General features: G+C 44.3%; 1 protein-coding gene across 2 annotated transcripts in view; it reads right to left on the reverse strand.

The window, feature by feature from the left end:
* Positions 1–1,644: 1,644 nt before the first annotated feature.
* Positions 1,645–17,885, reverse strand: part of SHQ1 (SHQ1, H/ACA ribonucleoprotein assembly factor) — a 101,174-nt gene continuing 84,933 nt past the window's right edge. For both annotated transcript variants that reach the window (XM_077770641.1, XM_077770640.1), the window contains exon 11: positions 1,645–3,094. In XM_077770641.1, coding sequence (XP_077626767.1) covers positions 2,548–3,094 — 547 coding nt within the window. In that variant the 3' untranslated portion in view covers positions 1,645–2,547. The remainder of the gene's footprint in view (positions 3,095–17,885) is intronic.

Here is a 17,885-nt window from a genome sequence, read left to right on the forward strand (position 1 = left end):
AATGCGTTTTCAAACTGGCTTCAGGTAATGTGCCACTGAGAAGAAATGCATTTTCAATGGTCATAGGCATTTTGAGGCTCTCCAGGGAGCCTGAGAAAAGTCTTGAACACATTCTGACAAAGCTGTTACAGTGCTCAGGAGTTAACATGCGTGTCCAATGGCATAGCCACCCCAACTATCCTGTTAATCCAAACTGAAATTTATATTGGAAATACAAATACTCACAACCTATGTAAGCCCAGAGTAAGGGGGAGCATACTCTTTCTTGAAATAAAAATGCTACTGAGACTAAAACATATCAGATTTCATTTCCTCCCTGGAGCAAATTGGTTTATTTCATTTATTCGTTCATTCAGCAAATATTTATGGTGCGCTGAGAATATGGGCCCTGATGCTTCAGTGGTAACCAGACCCTGCAAAGAACCTGCTCCCTGGGAACGTACCCTCAAGTGGGAAAATTCATATTTAAAATATTAACGGAGACTTACGCTTCCAATCAAGATGGAGTAATAAAGACCAGACTTACTCTCCCACCCAACAAAAACAAAAAAGAAAAACAGGACAGTACACGTAACCATGGTTTTCAAGACACTGGATGGCGGGCAATGAAAGAGCGTGATCCTGAGGGATGGGAAGCGAACACAGTGAGCCGCATCACTACCTGACCGGACCCTGTCCAGGCTGCATAGGGAGGGGCAATGTAGGTAGTCCCCAGGGGACCCCGGAGTTCAGGAGACAGAGCTGAGGATGAGGGGACACCGAGACAGCCAGCATTTGCAGGACAGAGTACCAGAGAGGAGAGAGCTGCAGAGAAGCCCAGATAGCTGGAGAGGCCCCCCTCTAGTAGTCACGAGGGTACTTACTGCTGAGTGTGGAACCGTGGGAAAGCAGCATCTGAAAGTATTCGAGGGAACTGTGCTCAGCACTCATACAGGTGCCTATTTCCATCCGCCAGGCTGAAACATTTGTAATTCACGGGGCAATGAGAAAATCTCTCCTTAGTACCAGGAAACAGTTTGTGCTAGACTGAACACCGTCCCAGACCTGCCTAACAAATTACACAGGCACAATCCACAAAGATCACACCACTTACAAGTAACTTGACTACATCCCACAATGAAGCTGGAGAACGTAAGGATACACATTCAGCCAGGTAAAAGGTACAGGGTTGGGCACCCAGTCGAAGACTGCAAGGCATGCAAAGATGACTCATCATGAGGATGTGTATCCAGAATTTATAAAGAACTCTCAAAGCTCAAAAGTAAGAAAATAAGCAATCCAGCTTTAAAAAAAAAAAAAAAAAAAGGCAAGAGATTTGAAAAGACACTTTCGCAAGGATTGGTGGATGACAAATAAGCTCAGCAATAGAAGTCTCAAAAAATGCAAGTTAAAACCACAGTGAGATACCACCTCACACCTAATAAAATGATAAACATGTTAAAGCCAGATCAGACTCAGGGATGACAAGAACGCGGAAGATCTGGAACTCTCATTCATACTGGTAGAAATGCGGACTGGGCCAGCCATGTTGGGACACATTCTGGCAGTTTCTTAAATTGTTAGACATCCACCTACCATACGGCTCAGCCATTCCACTACTGGATATTTACCTAGGAGAAATGCAAGCATATGTCCGCGTGAAGATGAGCTCACAAATGTTCGTAACAGCTTTATTTGGAACAGCCAGAAGCTGGAAACCACCCAAATGTCCATCAGTAGGTGAATGGAAAAATCTATCCAATGAACTACTGCTCAGATACGGGGCGGGGGGGGGAACCCAAAAAAGTCCTCTTAATACATGCTACATTGATGAATCTGAAAATAATCATATGGAGTGAAATGAGCCTAATTCAAAAAAGAGTACATATTACATGATTCAATTTACATTAAATCCTAGGAGAGGCACACTAATGTACAGTGTCTGAGCAAATCAATACTTGCTGGGGAATGGGGGGGTGGGCGGTACGTGGGGGTCAGGGAGAGGGGTAACAAGGGGGCACAAGGGCACTTGGAAATGATGGGTAAGTATAGAATCTTGGCTGTAGTGACAATTTCATTTGGTGTGTATATGTATACGTGTGTGTGTGTATATATGTGTCAACAGTTACCACAGTGTACACTTTAAATACATGCAGTTCACTGTGTGTCAAGTACACCGCACTGGGGCTAATAAAAATATTAAGGGGGAGCACCTGGCTGGCTCAGGTAGAGCACACAACACTTGATCTCACGGTTGTGAGTCAGGTCCCACGTTGGGTATAGAGCTTCCTTAAAAATAAAGTCTTCAAGAAAAATATATGAATGGGATCTGCATCCTAGAGATTCTGGCAGAACTGTTATTTCATCTTCCATATTAATTATACTCTGGTGAAAATACTTTAAAACTTTGTTTTTAAAGCTGTCACAAGGAAACCAGCAGGTATCAACATAAGCTCACTGGAAAAGCGCTACACACACTAAGAAAAAGGACACAGTGAAAATGAATTCTCGTTCCAGAAGGAGAACCAAACCCGCCATAATTCGTAGCAGGAAGGAAAACACGTGGACTCAATCACTCGGCATCTGCCAGTCACCTCTGCCCTGCACGCTGCTGTGGCCTGTAGTGGCAGGGTCCTCGTGTCCAGACACCTGAACCGTCGAGTTCAGCTGCTCGCCAAGCTCCTCTATCAGTGGCCCAGAGCCTCTAGGAGCCTGGGAGGATGCGGGTGGCTTTCTCGGACCACCATCAGAGCTCTCGACGGCTGAGTTTCTGCACATCCCACCGTCATCAATAAGCAGGTCACCGCGTTCCTCGAGAAGGGGACCCTGCAAGGAATGGGCTGTCTCAGGCTCACTACCAGAGAGCTCCCACTGTTCTGAGTCCGAGCCTTCAGTCTCACAGGAGGTGGTGCTGTCTGAATCCTCTGCGTCACCGGCCTCCAGACTGCAGGGCGCTGTCTGCTGCCTGGACCCGGCACGGCCTGCTCTCGATGCAGTTTCTTCCTCCTGGACAAGAAGTGCTGCGGCTTCCAGTTCTTCCAGCTCTAATCCCAGCTGGGCCTTTGTCAGGGACGCTTCCTTTAAGGCCTCTGCAAGAGCTGCCAACTTATTGGACCTTGAAAGCCATTTGAAGAAGAAATATTAGGACAGTGTATTAGTTGGCCTGAGAACACAACAGGATACAGAGCTTAAAGAATAAGAAAATAAAGATGGGTCCAGACCTCACGTGACACACCAAGACAAATCCCAAAACAGATCAAAGAAAATGTAAAAGGAAATGAAGCACTGAGGTATTATGAGGAAATGCGGCAGATTCCCTTCATAACCTGAGAATGAGGAAGCCCATTCTATCTATGACTCAAAATCCAGAAGCCACAAAAGATTGACAAATTCAGTTAAAAAAAACTTCCATAGGACAAAACCCAAAAAACGAGACATCATAAACAAAGTCAAAAGGCTAACGTAAAATTGGGAAAAATACTTGCAACTCATGCCAAAGAGCAAGGCCTAATTCCCCCCACAGGGGGATTCAAAATGGATGTAACAATTCATGAGAAAATGGACAAAAAACATAAGCAACAATTCTCACAAAAGGAAATATAAATAAATGCCTCTTAAACATATGAAAAGATGTTCAGCTCCAGTCAAATCAGAGAAACCCAAACAAGGAAGTCACACTGAGAACACATTTCTCATTTATCACAGCGGCAGGAATCCAAACGTGGTAACACGACTAGCAAGGCTGAAAGGGAAAGAGCCCTCCCCACACCGCGGGCGAGAAATTCAACAGGTACGGCCCCCGTGAAGCAGCTGGCAAGAACTTTCCAACTTGAAAATGTACGTATCCCTGACTGAGCAATACCACATCTGGAAATTAAACACATATGTTACAGGACAGAGGTGCCAGGGTATTTACTCTGGCACTGTTTTCAATACCCCCAAATGGGAAATAACATGTGCCCGCGGGACTGGCAAGCTAAGGTATGGAACATCCACGCAAAGGAAGAGTGTATACCGCGTAAGGAATGAAGCGTCTACGGGCTAACCCAGCTCACACCGAGTACCAGCAACAAGAAGCATGCTGTACGTACAGACTACCTTTTACGTTAAAAAGGGGGAAAGAAGGGGCGCCTGGGTGGCTTAGTCGGTTAAGCGTCCGACTTTCGCTTAGGTCATGATCTCGCGGTTCGTGGGTTCGAGCCCCGCGTCGGGCTCTGTGCTGACTGCCAGCTCAGAGCCTGGAGCCTGTTTCAGTCTGTGACTCCCTCTCTCTCTGACCCTCCCCTGCTCACGCTGTCTCTCTCTCTCTCCTAGAAATAAATAAAAATCTTTAAAAAAAAAAAAGGGGGGGAAGAAAAAAAACCCCACGTTTCTGTGTGCTTGAATTCTTATCAATAAACTCTGGAAAGCTGCAGGAAACACTAGCTTATGTGGGGGCTCTGATGGGGGCCGGAAAGGTGGAGGAGGATGATAAGAGGGAGGCTTTTCACTGCAATTGTTTAAACTATGCGAGCATAACGCCTATTCAAAATGTTTAAGTATACAAAAAATAGAAAGCAATACTATAGAGAGGAGCATGACGTGCCTTTTACTTTTTTTTAATGTTTATTAATTTTTTTTGGAAAGTGCACGCAAGCGGGGGAGGGGCAGAAAGGGGGGACAGAGGACCTGAAGCAGGCTCTGCACTGACAGTAGAGAGAGAGAGATGGGGCTTAAACTCATGAACCGTGAGATCATGACCTGAGCCGAAGTCAATGTGCAATTGACTGAGCCACCCCGGCACCCCCTTTATATTTTTATCAGCAAACCACACCATGATATTTCACAAGGTATTTTTCATTTTGTAACATCACATTAAACTTTTTATTAAACTTGGAGGCATTCGTATTTCCCTTTGCTCTGAAAGAAGCAAAAAAAAAAAAAAAGCACGCTGCAGGTGTTCACAACTCGTCTTTACTCTTCCCTACAGGAAAATCTGAAGTGACGGGTGAGAGGGGTGGCAGTGAGGGGGTGAAAACGGTCAGCAGGCTGACACGGCTTCTACGTTCCTCCACCTCCAGAGACGAGATGAATGGCCAAAACACTTAGTGGCTCTGAGACACACTGGCTGAGGGTGACTTCACAAGACAAATTCACTTGTAAAAGTGTAGTCCATCCCAGAGGATGGAGAGAATGAGGCTAGGTCTCACTAGAGCAGAAGTGACTGGGGGCGGGGGGGCGGGGACCAATGTGAACTAGTGAGCAAAGCTGGGGATTTTCACCGAAGTGCCCAGGTGTACTGTGAAAGTGTGAGTCACAATGACTCTGTGCAGGGACTGCCATCCACGAGCGCAGTCAGCGTCCCGGGGTGGGTGCTGAGGTACAGCACGGTGCATGGCCAAGGGTAACAGCCGCACTGAGGGCCACTTCCTCTTAGGTGAGGAAACCCCAGAGTTGCAGCGCTGGCACTCCCAGAGCGTAGAAAAAGAAGGGTGGCGAGGGTGAAGAGGAACACTCGGGTGAGATCAGCTGACGTCAGCTTACGATTCACCAACAGGCTACAAAAGCACGGCTGTGGACTAACATGGTCACGATGGAATTTACATCCAAGACAGCTGTAGAGGACATCCACAAACCATGTATTTTGAAGCCCTGACCGCCAGTGGTAAAGAATTCGGTCTGAGTTAGTGGACCAGTTTGCAACATCTTTGCCCCAAGGCCCTGTCAGCCTAGGAGCTAGTTCACTGCCACCTTTCTCACTGAAGTGGGTCCTCTCTGGTAGTGACCGCAGTTTTAAGAGGTAAAGAGCAAGGAACCTGGGAAAGATGACAATACCTCTTACTAAATTATAATATTAGAAATAGAATTGAGGGGTGCCTGGGTGGTTCAGTCAGTGAGCGTCCGACTTCAGCTTAGGTCATGACCTCACGGCTCATGAGTTCAAGTCCCGCATTGGGCTGCGTGCTGACAGGCTGGAACCTGCTTGGGATTCTCTCTCTCCCTCTCTCTGCCTCTCTCTCGCTCAATCAATCAATAAACTTAAAAAAAATAATGAGTATTTGGATGGTTCAGTCAAGTCAGCTTAGGTCACGATCTCACAGTTCATGGGTTTGAGTCCCATGTTGGAATCAGTGCAGAGCTGGCTTTGGATCCTATTTCCCTCTGTCTCTCTGCCCCTTCCCTGCTCACACACTCTCTCTCAAGAATAAATAAACATGAGGAAGGAAGGAAGGAAGGGAGGGAGGGAAGAAGGAGGGAGGGAGGGAGGGAGAGAGAGAGAGAAAGAAGAAAGAAAGAAAGAAAGATTTTAAAATCAAAGCTCTTCCTTCCATGACCATACATCTCACACTCGGATTAGCCAAGACAAACACCACTGACAGTGTATGAAAGACGAGGTTCCACAAACATCCAGACACGTGTTCCAAGGGATGGCCTCATGGGTCAGTTTCCTTTCTGTCCACATTACCGATGACAAAACCGAAGCCTAGAGGGTTAAGACACCTGTAGCAGTTTCCCCAGCTGAAAGGGGCAGTTGAGACCAGAGCCCCACACCACAGAAGTCACATGCGCTCCCTCCTCCAGGAGGGCTCTGAATATCCAGGCTCTGAAAAGACTCTCGTCTAAGACCACATTCTTCCCTTCTCCCCAGCTGTGGCTCGATTCCACATCTTCCAAACGAGCAAGTTCCGACAGGCATACAGGCACAGAAGGCTGTAAACCGTGATCGCTTTAGCTTCGCAATCTTAAATGAAGTATGTCACTCAGCCTTACTACAGAGGTTTAGAATTGAAGCAAAACATCTGAATTATTTTTGAGGATACAGTGAAGAGAGGAGTTATATCAACTCTCAGGCTGAAACTATCTAGATCTTTGTTAGCAGCTACTATGTCTGTCGTGTGTAACAGCGCAAACTTGAATTTCAAAGCCCCTCACCTCCAATGCTGCCTCTTTTCAGACACAGCATACTCCACACATTGTAAGAATACAAAGGATCCACCTTAAGAGGCAGGAAAGTGGCCCGGATAAGTCATGTGATCCCAACAGGACTCATGCCGGTTACCAGGTGATGTGAATTTTTATCCTTCAGTTTGTTTCTCACTTTAAGTACTGCATTCTGTTTAAAGTGACCCATTTATAGAAAATATGTAAAAAATGAATCCTATGTTCATTTTTGCTTCTTCACCGTGCTGGCCCATCTCTGTGTCTTATTCATTCCACTTTTACTACCTTGAGCTGGCTACTTTCCTAAATTAATATTAAAGTTCTGAGAGAAACCTTAAGTTTACAGAAAAAGCATTCTGAATTCTCCACTTAAAGAATGCCAGGATAAAAAGGAATTAAAAATTTCAAAACATCGTTGACGGAGAACCTGACCTAACAGTCAAAGGAATGAAAGTTGGGTTTATTTCTATTAAATTATTTTATGCAGATAACTTCGCAATCACTGTTTGCAATAAAAGAAAACTATCCATTTGGAGGAAAAAAATTAAGCCTCGAAAGAGTAGCCTTTTTGTTCTTCCAACCACAGGTACAATTAGAGTTGGTTCTAAATCTGCCACTCCTTCTAAATTCTAGAGCCTAACTCTGCAGTGGCCCTTTCCATTTCAGAAAGCACCTCGTTAAATGCAGTTAGTGGTTTTTCACTGTCACAGTCAAAACAGACCAGCTAGTTCATGTCAGAAAGCTTGGCCAGGTGACATGATTAGTTAAGCAGAATGCTCACAAAACCCAGGGACATTCTGATACCACACAAGGACTATACTGAGTTACTAGTTGTACTTACGGTGCATATTTTATACTGAAATGAAGAGCACCTACTTGTTAAGAATGTATTTATTAAGGAATGAGGAGATTCAGAATTTAAGAGGCATGGTAACTGGATAATGGCGATGTCATACTTTAATAAAATTATACTTAAAATAGGTTTTCCTTAGACAGTTTTTAGAAGTGTAAGCCTACCCATGTAACTTTTTAAAAAGTGTTCATTCTGTCTGCATATGTGAAATAATATCCTATTTGGAGGATTTTTTTTAAGTTAAAAACTGCTCTCTGACAAGTTGTGGCAAATACAACTACCATCAGAAAGTAATAGTAACAGCTCGAAGCACACACCTTTACCACGGACAGGCTAATACACACTTTCCTCAATTATTTTATATTTTGGTGAATGTATTAAAAGAAGGCAGGAGGGGTCCATGGCTTTATGAAACAGTCAAAACAAAGTCCAAAAGGAGGCCTAAAACGTAGGGAAAATGGTGTATAAATAGAAAGCACGCATCCTGTTTCTTGCCGTAGAGTTTTGTCTCCAACTATCAATCAACTTTTCACCACTTCCTGCAATAGCAGATCTACTATAAATCTCGTAACGGACTAGGTTTCATTTCCTCTGTCAAAACCCACTAACCTGCCAGGCATGACATACTGACGTTAGAGCCACAGCAACCGATAACGTGAGACAGGACGCCAGTGAGGCAATTCAGCAAACATTTCACACTGGATGATAGAAGACACTGACTTGGCCTTTTCATTTCAAAGGACACACACACCAGGTTCTGCATGGGAGCAAAGAGCACATCAACTATCTTTTCAAAGGGTACTAATGATAATTGCATATGATCATAATTCCTCTCTACTGAAAAGTACCAGTTCCAAACTTCAAAATCCCCTGCCCAAAACACACTCATGTAGCCTGATAAAAAAGACAATATGTGAGCTTTAAGTAGAAGTTGCTAGTGACGGTTTTCTCTCAAAGTTGAACACATACCAACTGATGCACAGATGAACACACAATTGTGTGCCATCATACGATACTAGTAAAAACCGCCTCCAGCTCAGTCATTAACAGAAACAATCTCTTTAAATAAGAAGCTACTTATTTAATACAGAAAACAGTAGAAGTTATTTAGGCCATACTGAGTTTGGGCCAGTGAGATCAGTTTTCACCCTATATCCGACTTGATGTAACACCACTGTGGGCGTGGGCTATGTGAATTAACATGTAGTCTACGGCTCCACCCAGTGTTTTCCTGAAAACTCCCTGCACTGGCTTCCCAGGGCTGCCAACAAACTGCCACCAACTGGTGGCTGAAACAACAGGGATTTCTTTCACACGTCTGGAGGCTACAAGTCCTCAACCAAGGTGCTGACAGAGTCGGTCCCTTCTGAGGCTCTGAGGGAGAACCCGACCCACGCCTCTCTCTTCACTTCTCCCGCTGCTGGCAATGCTGGGCGTTCCTTGGCCTGTAGACCCATCATTCCAAATTCGGCCTCTGTCATCACACAGCACTCTCTCTGTGCATCTGTTTCTTCACACGCTGTCTTCCCTACGGAAGTATCTCTGTCTCTTCTCTCCTTACAAGGATATCAGGCATATTGCCTTAAGGGACCAGCCTACTCCAGCATGACCTCAACTTAACAATCAATTACATATGCAACAACCCTATTTCCAGATAAGGTCACATTCTCAGGTTCTGGGAATCCTGAGGGGACACTCTCCAACATACTGTACTCCTTACAGCTGAAACAGACAGTGGGGATGCTCATTAATGGAAGATAAATTAAAACGAAATAGGTCACTCAAGGTAAATCAACATAAAAAGTCAAAATTTAATAGTGAATAGTAATTTTTAAAAAGTTAAGATTTTGGGGTACCTGGGTGGCTCAGTCGGTTGAGCGTCTGACTTCGACTCAGGTCACGAACTCGCAGTTTGGGAGTTTGAGCCCCGCACTGGGCTCTATGCTGACAGCCCAGAGCCTGGAGCCTGCTTTGGATTCTGTCTCTCCCTCTTTCTCTGCCCCTCCCTCGCTTACGCTCTTTCTCTCGCTCTCTCTCTCTCAAAAATAAAGATTTAAAAAAAGATTTTTTTAAAGTTAAGATTTCACCTTCAAACAAAACTACAAACTATACAAATTCATAAAATATTTAATCATTTAACATGTAAATTATAATTGCAACTACGTACCATTTCTCCAAATGAACAAAGAACGAACCAGACATTAACTGTATCTGTAACTGTTCTAACAAAATTCTATTACAGCACTATATGACACTCATCACTTTAGGTCAGTCCTCTAGGGCAAATCAGAGAACAAATAACCACCAAGGCATCATCCATTTTCTCAAGGGTCTTTCAAACATGTAATACTCAAGTGATTCCTTTGGTATTTAAAGACTTTTCACTATTGCCCTTATTACTATAGGGTTTTCTTCTGCAATTAACCATTACTATTATTTTTAATGTTTATTTATTTTTGAGAGAGAGACAGAGGGAGACACAGAATCCAAAGCAGGCTCCAGGCTCTGAGCTGTCACCACAGAGCCCAACGCAGGGCTCGAACTCATGAACCAGGAGATCATGACCTGAGCCGAAGTCAAACTCTTAACTGACTGAGCCACTCAGGTGCCCTCTTCTGCAGTGAATTAATTGCACACTCAAAGCATCAGTGTCTGTGGTTGTGAGTGTGGTTCAAGCACAGCTCCTCTATCACTTTCACAGCCTTTGTAAAATCCTGGACCTTCTGCACAATCTGCAATTTCTTTGTACCAAACAGTATAAACGATCAGCAAGAGGTCAAACGACCAAAACACTGGCCAGATGGGTGGGGAGGAAGCTAGGAAGGAAAAGATATACTAGAATGGGGACTAAATTTATTAAGTGGTTTGATCATTAGGGAGTATTTCTGTGTTTTGACTATCATCATTTCTCTTTAACTCTGTTAAGTACAGAAACTCAAATAATTAATATTCAGCAATAAGGACCCCCCTGCAAGACATATATACGTAGCCGCATGCGCACACACACATACACACACACACACATATTTTTAGGCTTTATGTAAAAAATAAACTGTTATGGTAATCCCACAAACTAAAGAGTATGCCTCCAGTAGATAAATGAAGGTTTATCCAAATTCAGAGATCTAAAGAGGCTATCATTTGCCTCATCACTGATATCCATCTAAGAAGTGGAAGGGTGAAGGTGATAAACAGATTAAAAAAGGTACAACGTTCATAAAGAACTGTTCGAAAGAAATGGACTCAATTCCTCCTTGAAAACATTTTGCATTTATGCCAGACCAAGTCAGATTAGCAGAGATGGAAATGTGAGTCCCATAAGCTTAACCACATTTCCCTCTACTCCCCCCACATCTCAGCAGAATGGCTTTTGCTGAAATGTGCTCAACTGTAATCCTCCAAAACTGGGTGTTCAGGGTCAATTTCAAAACCGGCCCCATGAAACTCTTGCAAGTGTGAAACCCACAGGGCTCCCTTTCCCTGCTGGCTATTAGGAAAGTCAAATCTGCAACACACCTGGTGGAATGGACCTGGAGCTCCTTCCTGACTCCCTTTTCATTCTGTTGCTTTTGTTTTCTTCATTTACCCCCATCTTTAATCAATGCCATGTTGTTTTACACACACACACACACACACACACACACACACACTTTAAATAATTTCTGATAGAAGGCAAAGAAAAAGTAAGTAATCTGAGTGAAATCAAATAGCTGGTTAAGTAAAAAATACACAAAAACAAAACAAACAACTAAAACCCCCCACTTCTGTCGGATAGAAAATATGGGGAAATGAGGATTATGGGTCCCAGGCTTAGACAAATACATCTTTATAATCCATTTTCTTCTCTAAAATGATTCTGGGAAGCACGACATTTTGGATATTTCGAACTCGAACAATTTTGACAGTATTTCTACATTTATCTATGTGAAAAGGACAGACTCTGTTTAATAACAGAGGCACAGTATTCTAACCTCTTAAATGCTCAGATGAAACGACTGTTTGGATTCCATTAAACCAAGAGGAGGTCAGTCAACAGGATGGGGAAGGCATTACTATGAAGGTAGTGTCCGAAGGCAGGTGTTTTGGGTAGAAATGTGTCCCCCACAAAGGTGTGATCAAGTCCTAACCCCCAGAGTCTGTCAATATGACCTCGGTTGGAAACGGGATCTTTCCAGATATAACTGAGTCAAGAGGGGGTCACATTGGGCTTGGGCAGGCCCTCAACCCAATGACTCCAAGCAGACTGGTGCCCTGACAATAATACCATGTGAAGATACAGAGACGCAGGGAAGGCCATGTGACAACAGTGGCAGAGACTGGAGTGACGTGTATACAAGCCAGGGAATGTCAAGGCTTGTTCACTACCACCAGAAGGAGGAAAGAGGCATGGAACAAAGGTTCCCTCAAGCCTCCAGAAGGAACCAGCGCTGTGGAGGACACCTTGGTTTCGGACTTCTGGCCTTCAGCACTTTGAGAGACTAACTTTCTGTTTTAAGCCAGCCAGTCCATGGCCATCTGTCACAGGGGTCCTCAGCAACGAACACAGAGGGGCATAGAAAGATCAAGATCTTCGGAGCTGAACAGAAATTAGAAAGCATCTCCTACAAGTTCCTGGTTTGACAGATGAAAAAGCGGCACCGCAACAAATCTCAACAGCAGCAGGGCACAGAGAAGTTGCCTTCAGTAATAAAACGCTGAGAATGGATCAGTCTGGCTCTAACTCCCCTCTGACTCTCTCAGCACCATGGCTCTCCATTGGTGTGTGAGGATCATGACGTTTCCCTGGGTGAAAACCTGCAATGGCTTCCCAAAATAGGATTAGATCCCCACTCCCCACTGAGGACAGAGCCCCAGCGTCTGGCCCCTGGGTCCTGCCTGCCTGCCTCTCAGAGCCGTCACCCGCCATTCGTGTCTAGGTCACTGTGCTCCATTCACCGCCCTCCATCTGGAACCTTCTTCCCCTAAGTCTTCCCATGCTGGGTCTTACTCATTTCGATATCAGCTAAACCACCACCTCAGTCTTACAAAAGCAGTCTATTTAAGACAGTGCTTCCAGACCTATTTTATGCCCTGGAACACACAGAAAGTGGCATGTGCCTGGTGTGGCATGGGGTCGGCATCCCACTTGCCATCCTGAGGGCCGAGGGGCCAGTGTCTTCACTCCCCTGATACCCATGTGTGACAGCTTAGACCACCAGCTAGTAAACCCTTCCCTTCGCCCTCCAACTTCTCATACCCAGACCTCCTCCCAGGAACCTGATGGAACAGGGCAGTTTTGAGGTCTACAGAAGTGGAAGTTCTGGCTGAATTTTTCAAGTAAGTCCTTTCTGTCTCTACCTTCCCCCTTGAAAGCAGAATGAAAACGGCTGCTTCCCAATTTCTGGGCATTCTCTGGAAAACAGAGTTAAGTGATTTAATGTGTTTATTTCTTTGTGTGCTTGCTCTAAATGCTACAATTTTCCTTGGTTACAAACTATAAGTCAATGTACTCTGTTGCTTTCACAATACTGAGACAGGAGAATCCTTACATGCTGGTATGTTACCACATGCACAGGCTGAGGCCTGCAGCTTTCCACATCATGACAGCAGTCAAAAACTTGAAAATCCGAAATATGTATCCACTCACTGGCAGGGTACACAGTGGAATGTCTTCTTAAACACACATCGCAATGGCATGAAGCACTTAATCCTGAGCCATTCTATGGTTTCTTGATGACAATCCTCTCCTACAAAATGAATGACAGGGGTGCACTGCTCGCTGGTTTGGCTTTTCCAGAATTAACTGTCTGATATATCACATAAGCTCTCTCTGCCTCTTCCCACTCACTGGGAACCACGGTTAACACGCTCCCTAATGGCAGTTTGGAACCTTTGCTTTCCTAGCGAGAAAACAGGAACATGAGAGGACTGAGTTCTGGGACAGACAGCTGCTCACGAGGGGCAGTGACGGCACTAAGAGTCCCCCTCCAGGACCGGCCCGCCACACCTTCTCTGCTCTTACACAAAATGTCTCCACACTGTGCCCGTCCGTACAGCGCTCTGGTATAACAAGGGCAGCTATGTAACCCGTCTCCCTCTGTGGGGAGGCTAGACCTAGAGCTGCGGCCTTCGGCTCCTTCCTAAATGCAGATCCACCACGTCTGTTCCCTGTCGGACACAGAAGATGGCCCTGGCAGGGAAGGGGTCCTGCTGGTGTATCTTAGAACTGGTCAGCAAAGGCGAGGAGGAAAGTGCTCGGAAAATACGCCACCTATAATCTACTCGGCACTCAGACTCCCCATCTCCCCACTGCACACTCGTCACACAGCTACAGAACTACATTACTGGCTTGCACCTCCTTCAGATTTAATGCTCTCCATCTGCCCGGAGAGGTGTCTAAGGAACGAAGCCATGCACACAAGAGTATAGACTGTATTATTTCACTTGTACAATGTTCGAAAATGGGCCAAACCAAGGGATGGTGAGCGAAGTCGGGACAGTGGTTACAGGATGGGGGTTGGGGGATGACAGAGCACTGAGCCTCTAGGGAGCCTCTCAGGAACAATTCCTGATGTGGGTGGTACGCACCACACGAGAATTCATTCTGTGTCTACTTCTTATCTGTGCATACTCCGACAAAAGTCAGCTTAAAACCACCACCACCACAACAAACACGAGTTCTGGAAAAGAAGTCACAGGCTTTGGACAATTTGTTCCAGAAAAGAGGATGGAGCGTCGAAGAGGAGGAATGTGGCCATCTGGGGGGACAGGATCATGGAGGTGGCTCCGGGATCCTCTGGCAAAATGGCAGGACCTCTAACACAACACTCCTCACTGCAAACTTCTTTTTAAGAGGCACAGCACGTTCTACCAAATACAAAGAGAATCTCAAAATACGCCTAGAGAAAGACCCATTAGTCATCTCTTTCAATGTGCATACTACACATGGCAAGTTGTTCTGTGCAAAGCACCCAGCTCACCGCCATGGAGGTGATTTCCCAGGTGTAGGTGGAAGCCTGTCCGTGGGGGCATGTTAAATGGTACTTTTAAAAGTATCCACCCCCTACCCCCCTGGACATTTGATCTATAGACCAACCCTAGTACTTTCTGAAATACAAGAATAATAATTTCTATTAATTTTCCTTCTGGTACTGTTTCCATGCCTCTAACCACTGCACCCTATCTATCAAAAACCCAAAGGTGAGGCACCACAAGTCTTTATGCCAGATGTATGAACGTTCTACTCAAAGTGAGAGATTTTATCTAATTTGTAGATTATAGAATAAACCTTACATTCACACAACAGACAGCTTTTTAAAAAATGAACATACATGATTTAGAAGGCTTCATTCTGTGTGGACAATCCCAAGTAAAATTTATACAGCAACAAGAGAAAACTTAGATGATTCATTTATTATGATGATGATCAGGGAACTGAACAAGGACACTTTTTTTGGCTGATCTCAGTTGCTTGCGGGTCTTTTGCCTCAATGCTTTGTTTTTCTTTTCTTTTCCTTTTTTTTTTTTTTTTTTTTGCTATATGAGGATGTTTAGCAACACATTTCTCTGTGAAATAACAGTAGAATTGAATATTACAGTCAGACTTTTAAAAAAAATATTTAGTTTTGTAAGAGAAAGAGAGAGAGTGCACACGTGTGCAAGTAGGGAAGGGGCAGAGAGGAGAGGACAGATGATCCAAAGCAGGCTCTGCACTGACCGCAGCAAGCCTGATGCAGGGCTTGAACCCACGAACTGAGAGTTCATGACTTGAGCTGAAGTTGGATGCTCAAATGACCGAGCCACCCAAGTGCATCAACGGTCAGACTTTTCAAATCAATTCTGAAATTGAAAGGATTTATTTCTTAAAATATTTTTAAATGTTTGTTTTTGAGAGACACAGAGACAGTGACAGAGCTAAAGCAGGGGTGAGGCAGAGAGAGAGGGAGACACAGAATCCAAAGTAGGCTCCAGGCTGCAAGCTGTCAGCACAGAGCCCAACGTGGGGCTTGAATTCATGAGCCGTGAGATCATGAATTGAGCCGAAGTAGGATGCGTAACCAACTGAGCCACCCAGACGCCCCTTTTTAATTTTTTTTCATGTTTGTTTATTTTTGAGAGAGACACAGAGCACAAGAGGGGAAGTGGCAGAAAGTGCGGGAGACACAGAATCTGAAGCAGGCTCCAGGCTCCAAGCTGTGAGCACAGAGTCCAATGTGGGGCTCGAGCTCTCGAACCATGAGATCGTGACCTGAGACAAAGTCAGCTGTGTAACTCACTGAGCCACTCAGGTGCCCCACGGGATTCCTATTTCTAATAAACTCCACTCGTGTAGATTACATGCCTATGTAGATTAACACTCAAAGTAAATATTTCTTGTACTGATGATAAAGTCTTTAGAGAAATCTACTCCTTCCCCTTCACTTTCATTATTTAAGCTACCTCTTCACTAAAAGAACTATTTAGCACTCTTGGGACTAACCCTAGGGCTTTACTTTATATTACCTGCTGTCCCCTCAGGAGTTATGCCATCAGATTACATCACTCAATTCTCCTCTCACCAGCTAGAGACTAACCATTTATGCCTCTGGCTAATCTGCTTCTAAATAAATTGTCAATTTCTTCAAATAAAATTTCTACAGAAAATCCCTCAATTTTACTATGGTCAACAGTGCCTTATCCAAAACCCTTGGACCTATGGGGAGTTCCAAAATTTCCATTTGTTGGTTCTGCATTTCAGAAAGGTAATTCTGGATATGTACTACTATACCAAATATGACCAAACACTCCCACCAACAACCCGTAGTCAAAAACACTAATATTTTTCTGCAGCAAAATGGATGGCTAGTCTCTTCCAAGTGGAATAAAGAAAGATTATAAATAGCCTCATGTCAGGTGAGTTCAGGTCAGTCAGGTTTTACTGCCAATTGCCCTGAAGATACTTGTGCTTTCAGAACTTTCTGGGTTTCAGAATTGTACACAAGGGGATGAGAACTAGAACCAGAAGCAAGGAGACTGAGTTGCAGCTTTTCAGCTCAAGTGCCCAGGTCTAAAAGCAGCCTTCTGACAAATATTCATCAAGCACGTGCTATCTGCCAGGTTTGGTGTATATAATGGTGAAGACAAAACACAGTCTCCAATCTGCAGATCAGATCATCTCAGTCCGGGGAAAGCAAGAAACAAGCCATTTCAGTTATGAGAATGGTTAATACAAAGTACCCCGGGAATGTCCAGCTCAGGGGCTTTGAGAGTCCTGGGCACTGAGGAGACAGTGTACTCGCACAGAGAGCTCTATGCAAAACCTATTCTGTATTTTTAAATGGAGGCAAGAAATCAAGTCAAAACCTAATTTTCCCCAGGTTGACTACTTCAGTGATTTTCTTGAAATTTCAAATATTAGGGCCGCCTGGGAGGCTCAGTCAGTTAAGCGTCTAACTCTTGATTTTAGCTCAGGTCATGATCTCACGGTTCGTGAGTTTGAGCTCCACATCGGGCTCTGCGCGGACAGTGCAGTGTCTGCTCTCCCCTCTCTCTCTGCCCCACCCCCACTTCCTTTCTCTCTCTCAAAATAAACTTTAAAAAATTTTTTTAAAAAGAAATTTCAAATATTCAGTTCTTTGAGGAAACATACATTCTTTTCTGTCTCTTCTGTGGTAATCCCTATACCAATGCTTAGTCCGTCTATAACATATAGTAGATTCTCATTATTTGCAGGATCCATAGATGTGAATTCACTTACTCCCTAACCTCAGAGTCAATACTCCTTAGCACTTCCATGGTCATTCACAGACCTGCACAGAGGTATGAAAGTTTCAGGTGCCAATCAGCATGTTTCCAGACTTCTTGTTTTAGCTGTCATACTGTGAAAAACGTGTCCTTTTCATGGTGTCGTGAGTGCCACACTGGGCTTTTTGTTGATAATTTCACTCTTTAAAATGGCCCCCAAACTTAGTGTCAAATTACCTTCTAGTATTCTTGAGTGCTTGAAGGCTATAATGTGTCTCATGAAAGAAAATATTTGTGTTAGATAAGCTTTGTCTAGGCCTGATTTTCCGTGCTTTTGGCCATGAGGTTCAACGCTAATGAATCAGCAATACATATTACTTCGGTGCCTTTAAACACAAACGCACATGAAACAAGGATATTGACTGATTGA

Source organism: Crocuta crocuta, unplaced genomic scaffold (genome assembly GCF_008692635.1).
Source record: "Crocuta crocuta isolate KB4526 unplaced genomic scaffold, BGI_CrCroc_1.0 scaffold126, whole genome shotgun sequence".
NCBI lineage: Eukaryota > Metazoa > Chordata > Mammalia > Carnivora > Hyaenidae > Crocuta > Crocuta crocuta.